This window comes from Salarias fasciatus (assembly GCF_902148845.1).
Source record: "Salarias fasciatus chromosome 7 unlocalized genomic scaffold, fSalaFa1.1 super_scaffold_4, whole genome shotgun sequence".
Classification (NCBI taxonomy): Eukaryota; Metazoa; Chordata; class Actinopteri; order Blenniiformes; family Blenniidae; genus Salarias; species Salarias fasciatus.
This window is the reverse complement of record NW_021941229.1, coordinates 7,108,683-7,130,371: the sequence shown is the minus strand read 5'-3', so window position 1 is coordinate 7,130,371 and position 21,689 is coordinate 7,108,683. Positions and strand designations below refer to the sequence as shown.

General features: G+C 43.1%; 1 protein-coding gene across 1 annotated transcript; it reads left to right on the top strand.

Moving 5' to 3' along the window:
- Positions 1-7,662: 7,662 nt before the first annotated feature.
- Positions 7,663-15,678, top strand: LOC115383008 (bile salt-activated lipase-like). The gene is made up of 11 exons (XM_030085012.1): positions 7,663-7,731; positions 7,839-7,986; positions 8,092-8,211; positions 8,285-8,482; positions 8,557-8,687; positions 9,062-9,169; positions 9,294-9,408; positions 10,135-10,321; positions 12,012-12,215; positions 15,189-15,398; positions 15,495-15,678. The coding sequence occupies exons 1-11, from the start codon at positions 7,663-7,665 to the stop codon at positions 15,676-15,678; spliced, it is 1,674 nt and encodes a 557-aa protein (XP_029940872.1).
- Positions 15,679-21,689: the final 6,011 nt, after the last annotated feature.

Sequence of the window (21,689 nt, the reverse complement as noted above, 5' to 3'; positions counted from 1 at the left end):
GTAGTGTTTTGCCTGAAGGAATGCTACATTTCCCATGTGGACTAGCGCGTGGCATCGTAAAATGCTGCTCCCGGTCGCATGCTGTCGGACTGAACTCGCCTGCATTTCTTTCCAGTGGCTGTGTGAAGGACGGATAGCGACGAGGTAATGAATCTAATGGTGGCTAAACAATGTTATATCATGATGTGACGGATGGCGTAAAGCAATCCACGCATTTGGAGTTTTTTAGTGTGCAGGGTTCCTACCACCCTCCTCACAGTTGTTTAGTCTAATTGAAAGCAATACTGACGCCCTCAGCCCGTGATAGAGGGGTCATTCAACTAGTTGTAAGTCGATGTATCATCACAAAAGATATCAAAATGTTTTATCAAGGTTGAAAAGTTCCTTAGTGTCACTTTAATGTTTCGTGTGATTACAAGCAACATTAAGTGAAGACATTTGGAAGTCCCAACAATTCCACTTATTGCTCCTATTCCACGTACATTATTGCTCTTCATGCTTACCTTGTAAAAACAAAATCTGATTAGTGAATAGATGAAACTGAAAGCAGTTTTATTTATTCAGAGAAGGTACTGGCCTCAGTGGAGCAGCATGGAGCAAAAGTCTGACCAAACTCCATTACTGGAGATATGTGGCCCCAAAATGGGGCCACTGAAACTGAGGACGAGCCTGGAGGAGGGTTGATCCTGAAGAAATTGTTGAGCGATACTGTGTAGACATGATTTAGAAAAGAAAGAGGCCTTTTTTTGGGAGCGTGGGGGAGCCTCACTCACGAGATTTTAAGGAACAGATAAACACCTTTGAAGTCTTAATTTCATTCATGCATTTACATGCAGACACTCCAGCATAAAGAATAGTAGAACCTTCTTCAATGTGGATGAAGCGCTGTGTTGAGAAGAATGTTTGTTTTGTCTTTCACTTGATCCCTTTTGGAAAAAGACACAGCAGATCAAGTGCTGAATAGTTTTCACTGATTTCTTGAAATAACACTTGAATCTTTCTTACAGTCAGAATCTGAACTGAGCAATCTGATCCAGTTATTCATGGAAAAATGCTTTTACCTTTAGCCTCTTTTCCTCCCTCTTTTTCTACAGAAAACCTGTTTTTAACTGAATTGATGAAAACCTTTTTGCATTTTTACTGATGTCATGTGAACATTTATGAGTTATGCGTGATCTGAGAGTTCATATGTGGTTATTGCCACTCAACCATGACGCTGCTTCTCATTATAGCTGTGCTTCTACTGCCTGCTGGTAACATTTGTCCTGCTCCTCTTGTGATAATAAACTCCACTGTAGAGAGATGACAGCACATTGCCAGCACACACACAGATACAAAGATAAGCAATCAATGACACACTGGAGACAAAAAAAGTAATAGTTACACAGCCTGTAATGGTGTCACCTGTTCACCAGGTGGCAGGATGAATCAACTCTATCAACAACTAATAACCCTCAAAGGTCTATTGAGAAATAGCCAACAGGTTCAGAGAGTCAACATCAATAGATCAACATCAGTATATACACCATTTATGAACCAACATAAACATGTGATGAGGTTGGCCTAATGACTTCCCCATACTTTTTCCTCAACAGTCTCTCTACACAGTCCTTCATGGATATGGAAATGATTCTTTCCTCATCTCAAGAATCTGAAGTTGCTCTTCATCTTTCTGACAGTCCTGTCTCTGAATGCCTCACCTGGCCCTGACTAAAAGGCTGCATGAGACTCTATGGTCAAGCTGAATTTCTGATTTTGTTGATGTTTTATTTCATGCTGAGCTCACGTAAAACACAGTCAGAGACAGCAATTTGAATGTAAAAGTTTTACATGAAAACGTCTCCTTCACGAGATGCAACACTGCTTGACCTACACTCAGTAACTGTGTGTGTTTTTTTTAGGGACCGAGCCCCGGAGGGCAAGGTCTCTATTGTTATTCGTGTGTTTCTCGTTCTTCTTCATTATTATACTGACCTACCAAGTAAACGCAAATTTGACCCCCTAAACATGCACGAAAACTCACCAAATTTGGCACGCACATCATGACCGGCGAAAAATTTTATAAAATGGAAAAATTGACCTCATCTGCTCTCTAGCGCCACCTAGAAACAGTAAAATAGGCGCCACGGCCCGCAGGAATGTCGCAGAGAGATCAAACCTACGTTGACGCGTTCGTCTCATCGATATCTACATTTCACGCACTGACACCCCTGACCTAAATCCAACAGGAAGTCCGCTATTTCCCTTTCAAAGGAAAATTTTGATCAAAATCACTCCTCACGAAAAAATTATCTCCTCCGAGACCGTTTGTCGTACAGACATAAGAGTCACGCGACGTGAAAGAGGACAAATTTCTCTACAAAAGTTGTGAACAACTTTGTCAAAAGTCTAACGGTGTAGATTTTATTACCATTCAAAGTTGGAAGTCTGAAATCCTGCCTTGCTCCGGCCCTCATCCGTTATAATGGGGAAAAAAGAAAAAAAGTCGCCTTTTTTCAGCACCTCGAACAAGTGGCGACTGCGACTAAACCGTGACTCCTATCAACAAACCGAGCACACGGAAAGTCTCACCAGATTCTCCCGAACAAGATGATGTAACATAAGTGGGGAAAATGTCATGATTTATGTACGTTTTCACAGGTATAAGTTGGTGTGCGCTCTGCATTTTTTTCCCTGTCAGTTATAATGGAGCCGGATGGGGAAAAATCTCGCGCTTCTCACAAACTGAGGCCTCTGAGGTCCAAACGAAAAGTCTGACTGCTCTGAAAGCCTCACCAACTGAAAGACAACAAATTTTCCTATCAAACGTGATATTTTTTGTTCAGTTATGCCAAACAGCAAACGAACAAGGAGCAGTTGTTTCCCCAAAAAAGACTTTTATTTTCTCCTCTCTCCACTCTAACTCACATCACCATATATGGGCATGCATTGCAGTTACACAGCTGACAGCAGCTGTCAATCAAACTCTGCCACTGATTGCCTTCATAGTGACTCTCAAAAGCTGATGGGAGAAACTAACAACTCCATGATAGTGGATGGAACATGCTGACAACTCCATGTTACTGGATGGGAGATGCTAGCTACTCCATGTTAGTGGATGGGAGATGCTAACTACTCCATGTTAGTGGATGGGAGATGCTAGCTACTCCATGTTAGTGGATGGGACATGCTAACAACTCCATGTTAGTGGATGGGACATGCTAACAACTCCATCTTAGTGGATGACAGATGCTAACAGCTCCATGTTAGTGGATGGGAGATGCTAAGAACTCCATGTGAGTGGATGGGAGATGCTAACAACTCCATGTTAGTGGATGGGAGATGCTAACAGCTCCATGTTAGTGGATGGGAGATGCTAACACCTGCATGTTAGTGGATGGGAGATGCTAACACCTACATGTTAGTGGATGGGAGATGCTAACACCTACATGTTAGTGGATGGGAGATGCTAGCTACTCCATGTTAGTGGATGGGACATGCTAACAACTCCATGTTAGTGGATGGGACATGCTAACAACTCCATCTTAGTGGATGACAGATGCTAACAGCTCCATGTTAGTGGATGGGAGATGCTAAGAACTCCATGTGAGTGATTGGGAGATGCTAACAGCTCCATGTTAGTGGATGGGAGATGCTAACACCTACATGTTAGTGGATGGGAGATGCTAACAGCTCCATGTTAGTGGATGGGAGATGCTAACACCTACATGTTAGTGGATGGGAGATGCTAACTACTCCATGTTAATGGATGGGAGATGCTAACAATTCCATGTTAGTGGATGTGAGATGCTAACTACTCTTTTGTTAGTGGATGGGAGATGCTAACAACTCCTTGTTAGTGGATGGGAGATGCTAACTACTCCATGTTAGTGGATGACCGTTGCTAACGACTCCATGTGAGTGGATGGGACATGCTAACTACTCCATGTTAGTGGATGGGAGATGCTAACTACTCAATGTTAGTGGATGGGAGATGCTATCTACTCCATGTTAGTGGATGGGAGATGCTAACAGCTCTATGTTAGTGAATGGGACATGCTAGCAACTCCATGTTAGTGGATGACAGATGCTAAGAGCTACACGTTAGTGGATGACAGAAGCTAACAACTGCATGTTAGTGGATGGGACATGCTAACAACTCTGTATTAATGGAAGGCAGATTCTAACAGCTTCATGTTAGTGGGTGGACGTCTCAGTCGTGGTCCGGCAAGGAGGCTCGGTCCCGACCAATGCCGCTTGCGGCTTTAATTTAAGCTTCCCTCTGGTTGCAACAACAATAAGTATGTCATCAGCATAAAATTGATGACACATTTTTGAAACTGCAAATCAGCTGACCAAGAGGCATCAAGTACAACAGCACCAGAGGGCCTAAAACAGAACCTTGAGCAACTCCACAGGACAAATTTGACACGTTAAACATCACATTGTTGATCTCAACTTTAAAAGTTCTTCCTTTTATACATGAGGAGAACCACGGGAGGACAGACAGTGAAAACCCCATCTCAGATTCCAGCCGTTCAGCTGGAACAGAGTGATCTACAGTGTCCAATGCAGAGGACAAGTCCAGTAAGATCAGCACTGTGTCTTCAGCCTTCATAATGTCACTGGAAACTCTCAAAAGAGCAGTTTAAGTGGAGTGAATTTCTCTTAATGCTTTTTGATATTTATCGTATAGATTGCGTTGCTCCAAAAATTAAATTAGCTGGTTAGCCACCACTTTTTCCAAGATTTTTGGCATAAAGGGGAGTTTTGATGTGGGTCTGCAATTTTTTGTCTCCACAGGATCAGAGTTTGGCTTTTTAAGAACCGGGTTCATGACAGCATGTGGTGCAGTGAATCGCTGGTCCCTCCACTCCCCCCGGGGTCTCTGTCCTGAAAGCAGCACTTGTAACTTTCACAGGATTGGGCCCGAGTAAATCTTGCGAGAACAAACCTGCTTTATGGCACTCATACAACAGTACAAGTATAAAAGCGCTTTAAACAAACATGAAACCCTCCCTAGCGTTAGAAACGCCACCCTCAGGGTCGGCACCCACATAGTACTGCAAAACAGCTGCGCTGCACAGGTCGCAGCCCTCACGCAGTACTTACGCATTGAAGTCAATGAAGTGGCAGGCAGAGCACGCCCTGCGTCGAGCGTACAGCAGATCTGCGCAGTATGTGGGCGCTCGGTGTTAGGCGCTCACGGGTGGCAGAACCAAAATGACAGAAAAAAACCTTTGTCTGATGAGCAGAAAAAAAGGAAATGGGAGTGGGACGCTCTCTGCACGCGGGGTCTGGGCTGGGGGTGGGGGGTGGCGGGGGGAGGGGGTGACGCGGAGACCGTTTACGACAGTGATCTTTCACAGGAGACCAGCAGGGGGTGCGCAAGAGCAAAAGTAGCATAGTCCTGCTTTAAAACTGATACTGTTGCCAACTCTTCAGCCAAAAAAGTTCGACATGATGTCATCATCTAATTTGCATAGCTGTTCATTATATACCTAGGTCAAAGGAGATTACGGTACATCATTTAAAACCAATACATTGTTGCCAACTCCTCAGTCAGGAACGTTCTAAATGACATCATCAGACAGAAAGAAGGAACTGTATTGGTGCAAAGTGCATTACATGACACGGCAGAGAATCAGCCATAGAGCCCTGATCATTCAAACGCAGCTTTTCAATGGAAGTACAGACACCGATTTACATAAATCTATTGTGGTTTGTTGTTCTTTTACAAATGTAGAAATACTATCTGCAGTTACAAATCAAATTTGACTGGTGTGTTGTCCCATTATTACACAGCCTGAACCAAATGAAGATGTGAAAATTCTGAAGGCCCTCCCTATCGTATCTGGGAATGGCTCCAGGTATGGCATACAGAACGGTAGCAAAAAATGTTCTCGGGTGGTCACGGGCGGAAACGCTTCTTGCTGTACCATGGTCAGTGGAAACACACACCAACTTGATCTGACCCATACCGGTATTGTGGAGACATGGGTAAACAGTGGGTACTTATGCACTCAAACTCGCTAGAGCAGAAAAGGCAACTGTACAGTATATACAGCGACCCCCTTCGACTTCCAGGGAGGTGCTCCCAAGACAATTGCTCAAACAATCTAAAATACATCTCCAACTGAACCGACTGAACTGACTGTATTCACAACTAAAATCACCATACAGACTACAAGGCCTCCCAAATCTAATACCTGACACATTCCAAACCCAGACTAACAAAGTCACTGTTAGAAATAACTCTCTATCCTCCAAGGACAAATCCAAACTCTCACAAATGCACTGGAGTGCCAAAATGGAGGTGGAAACAAGGGGTACCAGTCTCAACTCACAGCAGACAATCAAGTTTCTTAAACCACAACAGAAAGTCACCTGAGGAATGGATGAGCCCCCATTTGTCACAATCTGGCTCAAAAGTGTGTGACAACAGAAGGAGACCACACATCATCTGCAGTGATTAACAAACTTTAATTAAACCAACAAATTAATATGAATTGAGGATCAGTAAATGTAAGCCTTAATGTATAAGCAGTGTCAAGTGTGTGAGTGTGTGAGTATGAAGATGCATGAGTGCTGCAACACAAAATACACAACCAAAGAGAAGCCAGTCTGCAGGTCAGAGAATGCAGTGCAGCTCACCTTATATTCCCAATTCCCAGGTAAGCTCCACCCACCGCTACCTGCAGCAGAAATACAGAGCAAGCAAAAGAGGAAAGCAGAATGTCACAAGTCAGCCTAAGGCCATCACATTCACTATCTCACTGTTAACTACCTTCAGTACCTGTGTTGTGTGCAACCATGACCAGTAACTGGACACAGTCAATTTGAAATGGTGCTTTTCACTGTGATTTATTGAAATTTTGTGATACGACAAGGTGATCTCATTTGTTTGACAGCAACAAATACAGAAAAATAACTACAAATGAGGATAACAACTCTGAAAAGAAAAAGAAAAGAAAAACCATTCCTGAAATGCAGCAGATTTTTTTTTTAACATTTTTTTGCTTTTGTTCTTAAAAGAACATGACTTTGAACCATTCTACAATTTCTTGTGAGCTCCTTCAAACACTTTGTTGCATTAAACAAAAAGTTATTATTCTGACTCTTAAGAACAAAAAGATTACATTGAAATGACCTGGGAGGTGTGTGTGTTTTCTAACACAACCTCAGCTTTATAAACAAGTAGGAGTGTAAGTGAATTCAAAATACTATGACCGTAGATATCTTTCTTTTTGGATGCAGCAGTGCGACTTGGAAACCGGGCCAACGGCTGTGCAAACTCAGAAGAGGCTGGCTTCCTGATAAACAAGCACAAGCAGAAAAACAAACAAAACAAAAAAAATCTGTCTTCCATAAAGAAGATTTATGGTGGAATTTTAATATGACAAATATGTTGCGTAGTCAAGCACAACAATGGTGGACTGTGAATTTCAGGTCAAGAAAAAAAACTAGCAGCAGTGTCAAATGAGGTTCTGAAGCCGAAAAAAGACAACACAAAAACTTGGATCAGTCTGGACACATTCAGCATGAGGTAGTTAAATATGATATCTTATCTATGAACCTGCAGACCCACAGCCTGCAGAGGGGTCAGATGATGTCTTGGGGCGGAGCCTCCTGAATAAAAGTGTGTCTTGTGGTCACCTGGTACCCACAGTTTGGTCAGTCAGGATGGCGAAGCTGGAGATTTTGGTTGCTATTGCTGTTGCTGTTTTCCTGGAGACGGTCTCTGCGACCTCTGTAAGTGCCTAAATCTGAACCACTGTGATCAAAATGGACTTCAGTTGATAACTGTCAGTGCAGGGTGACCTCCATCTGCTGCCTTGTCTTGTGGTTCCTGTCTGCAGCTCGGGGTGGTGACCACAGAGGGAGGGATGGTGCAGGGCGAGAACCTTCGTCTTGGGTTCCGTCGTCACATGGATCGCTTCAGGGGGATTCCCTTTGCTGACATTCCCGTGAGATTCCAGAAACCTCAGAGTCACCCTGGCTGGGAAGGTGTGTAGATTAAGCCTCTAATGGATTTAGCATTTTCAGCCACATGCTGAGTTCATTCCCTCCTTCGGAAGGTTTTGATGATCTGACATGTCTGTGTTTGATCAGGTATTTTGAAGACTACAGAGTACAGGAAGAGATGCCTTCAGTTGAACCCTCTCCAGACGGACACCATGGGCAGTGAAGACTGTCTCTACCTCAACATCTGGGTTCCTCATGGCAGTTCAGGTGAAGACCTGCACAAGCCTGTAAAGTGGCATCTAAATAAAATCAACACTACAACTCCTCTCTCATCTTGCAGTGTCCACCAATCTGCCCGTCATGGTCTGGATCTATGGAGGCGGCTTCCTGGTTGGAGGCTCAATGGGTGCCAACTTCTGGGATAACTATCTATATGACGGGCAGGAGATTGCAGACAGAGGAGACGTTATCGTGGTGACACTGGGCTACCGTGTGGGACCTATGGGCTTCCTGAGTACAGGAGACTCTGACATGCCCGGTATGTGACAGATACCAACAGCCAGTTTTAAAAACAGAGACATTCAACTGATTTGAATGATGTTGCCTTGTCAGGAAATTATGGTCTGTGGGACCAGCAAGCTGCCATTGCCTGGGTTCACAGGAACATCCGTGCATTTGGAGGAAATCCTGACAACATCACCATCTTCGGAGAGTCTGCAGGTGGAGCGAGTGTTAGCTTCCAGGTAAGGAGCTTTTTCATTTTTATGTTATGCATAGAATAAACATTTCTTAAGGCTTTCTGGAAACAACCAGGATGCCTTTGACCTTGGCAGAACTGTCAGTTATCAGTTAGGTATACACATCAAACAACTATTTCCTGTTTCTCTGGCACCAAAAACTCCAGCACATTTTGCAGAGCAAATTGATTGCTTCCCAGAGACATTCAATCATTCCAAAACCCTATCACAAGACATGCTTTCAGAACATATGTCTGTACATAATCACTTGTTTCAACACACTTTTTGAAGATGCTTCATTCATCCTGTGAATCCTCTTCGGGGGATTTGGGTGAATTTAGTAGTTCATTCATGATTTTTTTTTTTTTGCTTTCCAACAGACTCTCACCCCTCATAACAAAGGAATAATCAAGAGAGCCATCTCCCAGAGTGGTGTCGCCCTCTGTCCGTGGGCAGTCAACAAAAACCCCCGCAAGTATGCAGAGGAGGTACACATCAGATTCTTTGATTTTCTCACTTAACCTTATGGGAAATACCTAGAAGAAATTTAAAGTTGGACATCCAGTTACAGACCTTTGGAGCGACTACATATGATTTGCTCCAACCCCTCAGGTTGCTCTCAAGGTCAACTGCCCCACCGATAGCAGAATGGCATCCTGTTTGAAGATGACTGATCCAGTGATCCTGACAATGGCAACCACTGTCAAATTGTTTGGTTCCCCAGATCGTAAGCGCTCCGAACACCCTGCATTCATGATTTGTACCATCTTGACTTCATTCATTGTGATGCATTGTGATAGAAAAGTGTTTTGAAAAGTGTCCCTATGATCACACCAACAGTTACAGAATTAATTTGTATGATTGTGATGCTGTGCTTCTCCTCCTGATGTCTCTGACTGGGAGTAGATGTGAGGATATTTCATGCAAACAGGCAGTAATGTCACGGTGAAACATCAACTGTGCCCTCAGATGGAAGAGCCATACATTGTAACTACAAAAGCTTTTTACTGGATAATGCGAATATGAAAGGCCCAAAGGTTCTCATTGATGCTTTGGTTGAGTCATTCCAAGCACTGCAACCAGTGACCTCAGTTTGGAAAATGAACTGCATTAAAGAAAAAGTGTGTATTCTCATTATTTTAGCTTGACATTTTTGTATTTGTACATTACGAAGTCTTAATCTTGAGGGTGTTGTTGTAATTTTTTTTACTATCAACTCCAAATATCATTTTGTTAAAATGCAATCAAGTGTTCAGCAAATATTTTTGCAACAAAAAAAAAAGATGGACTTATGTTCCTTGAACCAGTCAAATCAGTTTTTACAGAAATAAAATAAAGTACAACATTACTTGTGAAATTTGAAAACATTCCTTCTTTGGAACACGGATTCCAAAAGTCAGTGCAGCTTTTCCCAGATGAAGTAGACTATCAAACTGTGGCTTGTATTCGTCAGATCCCATTGTGAACAACTTGGCCCTGGCTGCCACCGTCGATGGCGACTTCCTGCCAGATGAGCCTCAGAACTTGTTCCACAACGCGGCGGAGATCGACTACATCGCTGGAGCCAACGACATGGACGGACATCTTTTCACTAGCTTAGATGTTCCCTCTGTCAACTCTCAGCTGTTGGACACTGACCCGTGAGTTCAAACCATTTGGTTCCTGCAGTGCTCCAGAGAGATTCTGGGAGCACAGCAGCATATGTGGATCAGAGGAATCCCTTATCTCAGCAAGATCTTCTTCACATTAAAACCTGGCAAAAAATCCTGACGAAACCTAATAATGGAATGGTAACATGTTGTTTATGAATATTATGGATCACTTCATGTTTCCTTCTAAATCAGAGGTATATTTCAGAGTACACATACAGCCGAATGGCACTTTGAAATAATGCTACAATGAAATTTAAATTTACACTTTGAAGTTTTTTTTTCTTTGATGAAGAAGTCAGCATTTTCTCAAGACCAAATGACAAAAAAATTTAACATAAAACCAATTTTAATGAAACCCTCTGATGAGAAATACAATACAATCCCTAAAACACTTCTCCTTTACGACTGTGGGCCAGTTTTGGCTCACGGGCCTTATGTTTGACACCCCTGCTCTAAACTAATGATGGTGCATTTCAGAAAATCGAAGAATCAGAAAGAAATAATTGTGTTCATTTAACTAAGATTTGCATCAGTAGTATAATTGCATAAAGACTTTATTCACTGGCCCCTTAACTTCAGTAAAGCCCTCCTATTCCTAGCTAGCGCACCTGATGCATTGATCATAAAAAAATGTTAAACATATGATCAACTGACCTGGAAGATATGCGCTGTACAAAGCAAACTATTGCATGTGACAGTATTTTTTGTGTTTGTTTTTGTTTTGTTTTTTTCTGGGAACACCCAAAAAGGCATATTTAGTTTATATCTATTGTAAATAGCACATTGTATTGTGGGAAAGTAGTGCTCCTAATGTTTTGGAAAAAGAACATAAAGGGAATTTAGTAATCAAAAATTGTGAAATGTTTTTGATCAGTGTTATTCGACTTTGCAATAGAGTTTTCTGTATAATTAGGATGTAATAATTTAACTTTAAACAAATCAACAGATGGAAATATACAGAATATCCTTCAGCGGTACAGTTTGGTTTAGTTTTAATTTACACATATTTTATGCTTTCGGGACTTTCTGAAAGGTTAGTGTGATGCAATAAGATATAAGAGCACATTTCCAAACCTGAATTAAAATTAAATTTAAAGCTTGTGTCCGGAGTTTTGAAAGAATGAGAGGTTTTTTTAATCCAATGTCTCGAAGTTCCGCCCTCCCTCTGCTTTCGTGAGCTACCAAGCCACGCCCCTTTAATTGTGCACGCGCATTACCCGTGGGGTGAAAATGAGTGCCTCCGAGTCCGCAAGCATCCGACATGTTTAGTTGTTTACGGTGGATGTTTAGCAGACAATGGGTATATCAATGGTAAGCGGGACGGCTGCTGCATGGCTAACTCACCTCTGCCTGGGCGAGCGGCCGTCCTCTCTGGCTGCGTGCACATGTTGACTGACAGCATGACAAAGCGGAAGCTCGAAATCTATTGGCTGAAGGCTGACCGGCGCTTTTACGGATAACATGGGGGTCTATGAGAGAAAGGCGAAGCTCATAAATAAATGTTTCTCTTGCTTTATGCCATCATTATAGTATCAAACCAGACTAACACATTTAGCTCTGTTAAAAAATGATACATACACTGAAAACGAACGGAAACTCCGGACAAGAGCTTTAAGGTCCAATAGTATTGTCCATAAGATTTTGTTTCACTGAAACCTTGATGTTCTGATTGTTGTAGTGAGGACGTGAAGAGACTGTTGGCTTCCTACACAAAGGAAAAGGGCAGTGCTGGTGTCGCTGAGGCGTACTCTACCTACACTTCATACTGGGGAAACAAACCCAGCAGGGAGACCATCAAGAAAACTGTTGTGGCCATTGGAACAGACTACATCTTTCTGGTTCCTACTCAGACTGCTCTTTATCTTCACGCTGCAGCAGCCACGTAAGTCGAAAATGTTGTGTTGAAGGTGATTCTGTTGAAGACTTGTCACACAATGGGAACAAAGTTCAGCCCTTCTTCCAGTTCTACCTTCACTTACAACTGTTTGTGAGCAAAGCTACAAAATAAAGAAGGAAAGGCTGGCTCCGAGTGCCTGGTAGCCAGACCTTTGCCCACAGAGCCCGGCCGGGCTCAGCCCAAATGGACGACGTGGGCCAGACATCTGGTGGGCTCACCACCCACTAAGGCAGTGGTTCTTAAACTTTTTCTGTCATTCCCCCCTTTGGAGGAAGAAAAAAATTTAATTCCCCCTACCCCAACAAAATTGTGACAAAATAGGCCACGTTTAACTTTATTGACATATCCGTACGTGCATATGTCTGTTTGTGTGTGTGTCCATCTCTCTTATGATTAGACCCAAGTGAGAAATTATAGACGGACGAGCAACACCGTAACTAATCATCATTTAATTTATTTTATTTTGAAAATTGACCGGATTCTCTTGCCTTTTATGTTTCCGACTTCCTGTCTGGTCCGATCTGATTGATCCAGCTTGACAAATGGCGCTCTCGGCGCTCGCGGCTTGCGTGAAAAACAGTGAAAAATACAACGGCGCGGCTCGCGCTTTGCAGCATGCCCGCTCCACTTCGTTTTATTTTTCATGCAAGCACCACACAAAAGGCAAGGTCATCTGACCTCCAGTTACCTGTCTTGGACACTTGGGTGAAGAGAGGAGCAAAACTGTCGATCAACCACTACGTGGTGGTGAGTTGGATCAGTTGGTGGAGGAGAAAACCGGACAGACTTGGCAAACCCAAACATGTTGTGAGGGTTTGTTGGGAACTTCTGGTGGAACCCTCTGTCAGCATGGTTGTTCAACTCCCTCCTCTGGGAGAGCTTCTCCCAGATCCTGAGAAAGGCTCGGGACCTTGAGTCTGTGTGCGTCATGTTCTCCACCTCCATTGTTGTATCAGCTGCTCAGAACTGTGGCCGCAAGGAATCTGGTGCCTTCCGTTGTGACAACCCCTGAACCCTTAAGAGGACACCGGAAGTAAGGACTGCCGGCAAGCTGAAGAAGGAGTCCTATCGAGCCTTGTTGGCTCATGGAACTCCTCAAACAGTTGAAGGTTACTGGCAGGCCATGGTCTGAGTGGTTGTGGAGCAAAAAACTTCTGGCAAACTGTCCAGCACCTCAGGAGGTGACAGGTTTCCATCAATGCTGTTTAATATAGAGGTGGGGATCTGCTGACCACAACTGGGGATATTATTGGATGGTGGAAGGAATACTTTGAGGACCTCCTCAATTCCATCACTACATCTTCCATGGAAGAAGCGAAGGCTGAGGTCTCAGAGGTAGATTCTTCCATCACCTAAGCTCCTCACTGGCAAGGCACTGGGGGTGGATGAGATTCAGTCTGAGTACCTTTTGTCTCTACTCAACTATAAGGGGGATCACACTCCTCAGCATCCCTAGGAAAATCCATTCCAGGGCACTGGAGAGAAGGATTCGGCGGATCGCTGAACCTCAGCTCCAGGAGGAACAATGCAGTGTTCGTCCTGGTCATGTAACACTGGACCAGCTCCACACTCTCCATAGGGTGCTCGAGGGTTCGTGAGAGTTTGGTGACGCAGTCCACATGTGTTCTTTTAGGATTTGGAGAAGGCATTTAGGAGTACAGAGTCTGGGGCCCCTTGTTAAGGGCTGTCCAGTCTCTGTGTGCCTGAAGTAGGAGTCTGGTCCGCATTGCAGGCAGTAAGTCAGACCTGTTCCCGATGCATGTTGGACTCTGGCAAGGCTGCCTGTTGTCCCTGGTTCTGTTCATAATTTTCATTGCCAGAATTCCTAGGTGCCGCCAGGGGGCAGAAAGGTCCAGTTTGGGGACCACAGAATTTCATCTCTGCCTGTTGCAGATGAAGTTGTCCTGCGGACTACATCGAACCTGGACCTAAAGATGATGTCTTTCAAATCTGAGGCCATGGTCCTGACCGGAAGAAGGTGGTCTGCCCTCTCTGGTCAGTGGAGAGACCCTGCCCCAAGTGGAGGAGTATCTCCTCTTAAGTATCCCAAGCATCTGAGGGTCTTGTTCAGGAGTTCGGGAAGAATGGATTGACAGATGGATCGATGCAGCTTCGGCAGTGATGCGGTCGTTGTACTGGTCCATCATGGTAAAGAGGGAGCTAAGGTGAAAGGTAAATCTCTCGATTTTACAGTCAGTCTCTGTCCCCACCCTCACCTATGGTAATGAGCGTTGGGTCATGACGAAAAGGACAAGATCCCAGACACAAGTCGTCGAAATAAGCTCTCTCTGCAGGGTGGCTGGGCACTCCCTTTGAGACAGAGTGAGAAGCTCAGTCACCAGGGAGGACCTCGGAGTAGAGCTGCTACTCCTCCACATTAAAGAGCCAGCTGAGGAAGCTTCTGTTCTGGAAGCCTTCTGAACATGTTCCAAGGGAGGCTTTCCAGGCATGTCCTGCTGGGAGGAGGCCCGGGGGATGCCCCAGGAAAGACGTATCACATGTTGGACAGACTTTGTCTCTCTGCTGGCCTGGTAACACCTCAGGATCCTCCCAGTAGAGCTGGAGGAAGTGTGTGGGGACAGGGAAGTGTGGGCATCCCTGCTTAGGCTGCTACTGTGACCCGGCCCTGGATAACAAGATAATAGATGGATGGAAGGTTAACTCCAAATCGACATTGGGTAATGTCAAAAGTTTAAGTGGAATCAACATTCAGTGTGTCTTTATGTCTGTATTTAGCTGCCTAAAATGAGTTTCCGTTGAAGTTTTCATCCTTTCTTCCAAACAAATAAAACATGAGGACTTTGAATAAGGTCATCCAATTACAATCATAGGATCCTGTTTGAAGATGAAGATATCTGCTGGGTTTCACAATACTGTCTACTTTAGGTTTGATTAGTTTGAAGGTATTGAGTGCTTTTTCATTCATTTTTACATATGTTTTTTCATGTCACATTGCAGAACTGGACGCACATACTCATATCTCTTTTCTGAGCCCAACCGTATGGGTGGTCTTCTCACGCCTTATCCCAGCTGGATGGGAGCCGATCACACTGATGACTTGCAGTATGTGTTCGGAAAGCCTTTCTCCACACCACTGGGATACTGGCCTAGCCATCGCGACATCTCAGGCTACATGATCGCCTACTGGACCAACTTTGCCAAAACTGGGTATGAATAAGCAAACAAAAATCAAAACTTAACCTGAAACTAACCCTGGGTCATTTTAAAGTTTATCATTTCACTTTCCCCATCCTCTGTCTACAGGGACCCCAACAGTGGAGACCTGAAAGTGCCTGTCGCTTGGCCCAAATTCAACAACAATACACACCAGTTTCTGGAACTCAATCATAATACAGACATAAACTCTGTCAGGCAGCAGCAGAGGCTGCGTTACGTACATTTCTGGACCAGTGTGCTTCAAAGCCTGCCCTCCCTCATCTCAGAATAAAGAGCTTCTGCTTTCACCTGCACACCTGAACTGTGGACCTGAGCTATTGCTTGATGTTCCATCCATTCATCCATCCATTATCTAACCTGCTTGGTCCTTCTCAGGGTCGCGGGGACATCAGTCACTGGTTCTACAAATAAATGAAAGTTAATTACAAATGGAGGTTTCTTGTTCTTTTGTTGTGTATTGTATGTATTTGCAATTGTTTTCTAAGGGAACATGTACAGTGTTCAAATTTTATGGCTGGTTTGTTGTTATTCAACTTCATATTATACCACATATAATAAAATCTACACACAAAGCACAATATACGTACCAGAAAAGGGCATAAAGATAGCCTTAAAAGTAATTTTTGATGCCTTAGAGTTCCCTTAATTTCAGGTAATACTAACAAATTCATAATTTTGGCTTTGTTCAGTGTCAGCCTCACTTTTTTAGAAACCCACTACTGTAGTTACAAAAGAACACTGATCATCAAAAATGTTTTGGTGCATTTCTGTACGTATATTTACTGAAACTAATGACTAAATCTCACCCATGAAGTCCCGTAATACAGCTTTGTACCACAAAAAGATGTGGTGAATTGGTCATTAGAACACAATCCATTAAAATCAAATAAATAACCAAATGTCAGTTTTTCTCAGCCAATATGGCTGGTCATCAATTTGCATGTTTTTTTTTTCTCTACACCATTGCTCGATGCCACTTTGGGAGCAGGAAGGATGCTTTTTTTTTTTTTTTTTGCTGCAGCACTGATCTCTTGGCTCAGTGTTGCGTTACTCCACTACTCTTGATCAACACTCAACTGTTGATCTTCTCCATGTCCAAGTACTCCAGTGAGTTCCTCATAGAGGGTTAAGACCCACTTACCTCAGAAGTTCTGCTGAAAATAGTGGTTCTTTCCTTACTAACGAAGTCAAATCCATATATTGAAACCTGATAATAGGAGAGTGACTCAGAGACACAGTATGATCTGCAACCAAACCCTCAGTAATGAGCAAGTTTGTGTGTCGAGTCATTTATTTTAAAAAATGAACACAGCAATTGATTTGTAGTGATGATTTCCAGTCGAAACAGAATTTCACAGTGTAACTTCATCTGCAAGTGTGAGCGCCGACGGTCCGCAGGGCAATGTTTACTTTACTCGCGCTGTCATGGCTGCTTCCAGTGGCAATGAAACCTCCACGGTACTCCGATGTAGTGAAGAAATCAAAAGGAATTTATTCCGGATCCACAAGACGATCTTCATACAGGAGCTATAAGGTAAGCAATCACCAACAGAGAACTTAATTCACGCTACAGCTGCGGTAAGAAAAACTGTGAAGCTTCCGTCCCGCTTACGCCGGCACACGCAACCAGTCACTGGCCATTAGGCCGCTAATATAACCCAGCTGTGCGCCTCTTGGGGGGAGGTTCCATCAAACGTCATAATAAAATTCCGATCAAAATTATCTGAAGCAAACAAAACTTTTCTCCACGTAACTCATCAAACCAAAACCTTCCTAATATCCTATCCAAACCCTCTGCAGTATGCAATGTAAATAAACATTAATCGAAACAATGAAATAACAGCATACCGATCTTACGTCTTTAAAGCTCGTGTCCGGAGTTTTGAAAGAGAGAGGTTTTTTTTTATCCAACGTCTCAGGTTCCGCCCTCCCTCTGCTTTCATGAGCGACCAAGCCACGCCCCTTTAATTGTGCACGCGAATTATTTGTCGGGTGAAAATGAGAGCTTCCGAGTCCTACAGCATCCTCCATGTTTAGCTGTTTACGGTGGATGTTCAGCAGACCATGGATATATCCGAGGTAAGCGGGCCGGCTGCTGCGGAGCTAACTCTGCCTGGGCGAGTGCGTGCTCTCTGGCTGCGTGCACACTTTGATTGATGGCACGAGAATGCGGAAGCTCCAAGTCTATTGGCTGAAGCTGACCGGCGCTTTTTCGGGTAACATGGGGGTCTATGAGACGAAGGCGGGGCTCATAAATACATTTTTATATTGCTTTATGCTAATATTATATTGTAGTATCGAACCAGATTGACACATTTAAGCTCTGTTAAAAAATTATACATAGGTTGGAAACGAACGGAAACTCCGGACACGAGCTTTAAATATAGACTCTGAAAGTCTGAAACTCTGAAGTCTTAATAAGATATATAAAATCAATAAATGTCCAAAAGTCCGTTGTAAGCCTTGGCTCATGCTTTGGCTCCTACAGCAAGGTTTATTTAACACCACATCACCTCCTCATGATAAGTAGCAGCACAGTGTATTGCCCTGGATGTACCACAGACAGGATGTTTAGTGTGGACTGGTGTGAACAGTATGTAATTGATACTTTCATCATCTCAAGAATCTGAAATTGCTCTTCATCTTTCTGACAGCTCTACATTCCTGTCTCTGAATGCCTCACCTGTCCCTGACCAAAAGGCTGCATGAGGCTGTATGGTCAAGCTGAATTTATGATTTCGAGTTGATCAGATAAGTTCAGAGGTTGGGGGAAAGCTTCCTGTGTCACCTCTTACTCTGACTAATGACGACTCTGCTCTCTGTTTTAACTTTAAACTGTGTATCCAGGCTACAAACTCAAGGACTGGCTCTCTCCATGTCAAGGTGTTCACTCTGTGAAGACCGTGGAGAAAATGAGGCTTCAGGATGTTGGTCAAAAAACATGTTCACAGCGCCCTGCGGGCCACCGCTGCAGGAACAGCAGAGACTGTATCAAAAGCATTTGTGACTTTGTTGTGACATTGTGACTTATCTTTCAGTTTTTTTTCTCACTATGATCCTTGAACCTAAACTACATCTCGAGACTTCATAGTTTCTGTTTTTGTTTTAAAGTTGTGGTGGCATTTTTTGTGTGATGTGTGACATGTGATGGTTATCGGTTATCAGTTATCATTTGGGTGAATCAGCAGACAGTCTCCTGGGGTCCTAACACCAAGCAGAACCCCAGGGGGGGTTCTCTCCTGTTTGTCACTTTGCCTGACTGAGTGTGATCTCCAAGAAGTGTTTGTGGTTTCTTTGCTTTTCTTCTAAGCTGCATCCCCAGCCAGAGGGGGCTCAAGTGGGTTGGGTTGTTCACAGAATGAATCTTAGAAAATGTTGCTCTGCTTTGCAGAGCTTCAGAACTCACAGTGAATTTATGACATTGGAGACTTATCTTCTAGCTGCAGCTGGAATAAAACAATCAAGGAACCCACTGTTGATGCATTTATTTAATAGAAATTGCACGACAAAGTGCTACAGGTCTGTAAAGCCTGGGTTGATGCTTCTGTTCATTTTCTTCCCTTCGGACACAGTTTGAGTCGCCGAGGTCTCCGTTTTCTCTTCAAAATGAAGTCCTGCACCTGTATGGATTCAGGACAAGGCAATATTTTGTTCTTTCCATGATGCCAGGTGAGGCTCTGCCTACCCTTCCTCAAATGATTGTACATCATGTTTAAACTGCTTCTACATGGACTGGTTGGCTCATCTTCTTAAAATATGTAGAAATCAGCTTTCCTTAGAGATCGTAGATCAGCACATCATAGTTCTTTTTTTTTATAATCTGAGGAAGCTTGAGATTCATCCATGATTGCTACATAGAAAGCTGAAGTCAATTTTGTCTAAGAGTGGCAATTTGTTCCTATTTCTTCTTTAAAGGTGAGGGTAGGTGGAGATAAAGATTTCTCTTTCTTAAATATATCATTTCTTATCTGCAAGTATTTAAAAATGTCTTTTGGTTGAATGTCATATTTTTGTCTCAAATCTGCAAACAACATAATGGTGTTATTAGTAAATAAGTCTGCAGTTCTCTTCAAACCTTTTTCTGAAAACCATGCAACCTTGACACAGAAAGACCCAGATTCAAACCCCTGATGCTCACCATGAGGAGACCAAGCAGAATTTTTGTCTGACAAATGATCTGTGTTGATCAGAGGTTTTATTTCATGCTGAGCTCATGTAAAACACAGTCAGAGACAGCAATTTGAATGTAAAAGTTTTACATGAAAACGTCTCCTTTACGAGATGCAACACTGCTTGTAATTGACCTACACTCAGTAACTGTGTTCTTTTTTTCTTTTCTTTTTCCTGGCAACTCCATTGAGGTGTTGGTTCATTTGAGGTGTTTTTATCTTCATACTACATTTAACTGACCTGGGAATTACTCCATCTGTGTTTGAGAGTCAATGGCAAAAACCACTTCCTTATTTTTGCCTACGTGCAGTGAAGTTTATTCAGTATGGGCACATCTGCACTGTTTGGTGAGCTTTTCAAGGTCAAGGAAAACTTCATCACCAATGAGGGGCATCTTGCACATCCATCTTTTTTATTTTGAGCAGACAATTGATGGCTGGAATAAAAGAGTTCTTGTGCATGTTGGATCTGCATGCAGACACACTGAACCAGCAACCTGACAGCAGCAAGTTAAAAAAAAATCTATCATACACCAAACTGATCCAGAGTCAGTACTGGAATATTCACAAAAATATCTGTGAAAAACTGAAGCTGGATACAGATAAAAGGAAAGGTCAGTTCAAGCAAAACTGTCTAGAAGGGAGTGGATGAGGTTGGAAAGGTCCATTCTGCATCCTCTACATCTCTGTTAGCATTAGCACTGTAAGAAAACCGAACTTGTTCTTTGGCACAAACTCAATGTCTTTCCAAAGACATAGGAAGAGAGACATATGAAAAGTGCAATTAAATGTCTGTCAACATGGATTTTCAGAGAACGGCCTGTGTTTCCATCAGAATCTGAACTTTTCCTGAGCTTCATGCTCCTGAAATGACCCCAGACTTCATCGCCATCCTTTTACATGTTACCCTGACCAGGACTTATCCTTCAACGCCCACATTAAATAGGATTGCTTATTTTCACCTGTGAAACATCTCTATAATCAGGAAATTGTTGACTAGTGAGAATGAGAAACGATTCCATGAGATTTGCTACTTGTAGACTAGAATGTTACTATTTCCAGTCATCAGTGTGTCTGAAGGACTAAACGAAGTCTTCAATTGACTGAACATGCTGTGAGAGTACTGACAGGAATTAGCAGGAGAGATCTCATCAATCCAAGATTAGCTTTTCTATTCATTTTCCTATTAAATATTCAGGTGACCCTGTGCTGTAGGTTTAGACTGCTGGGAGACGTTCACTGAGCATTCTCTCTCTCTCTCTCTCTCTCTCTCTCTCTCTCTCTCTCTCTCTCTCTCTCTCTCTCTCTCTCTCTCTCTCCATACAGTGACGCTGCACTATGGCACGTCACCAATAGCTCTGCAAAAAGCCTCCAGCTCTGAGTCTGGTCCCGCAAAGCTTTCTGAGGGAGAACATGTGTTCGGATATATTTTCGGTGCCACTTGGTGAAGCGTGCTTCTTTTTGGATGGTGAAGGTACCACAGCAAGCTCTTTTTATTTCATGCTTAGAAGCACTAGAACACAGTCAGTGACAGTTTGAATGAAATAACTTTGTCTCCCCCAAAAAATTGCAGTACCGCTTTAAAATTGGCCAAAATTCATTCAGTCACTTTTTTGTTAGTCTTAACAACATTTTCCACATCAACAGGTATTGGTTTGTTGAAGATATGTTTATCTTCACGCTGTGTGCCCGTAGCTGACCTGGGAATCAGTCCGTCTGTTTTTAAGAATAACTGAATCGCTGCATTTTTCTAATAAACTCTGCTCAGTTGTACGTGCACATCTGCACCGTTTAAGGAGTTTTTCAAGAAATTATGACTCCCATAATTGATTCCTTTTAGTGCCACTATAAATAAACGAAAGAGGCCATTTTGTGCAAATAGTTTTGAATCATATCAGGCAAACGGAGGCCAAACAGAATAATTTGACCCACAGACTTGAATCCAAAACTCGCAAACCACACCAGGCCGTTTCCCATCAGAGACACGGAGGTCAGGGAACGCCCAGTCGGTCAGCTCGATATTTTGATGAAGCTTACGTAACTCCAGCACGCTGTTGGTGCAGTTCTCTAGTATAAATAAGCGCCGGGAGAAGACGCCACTTCCTGGATCGCC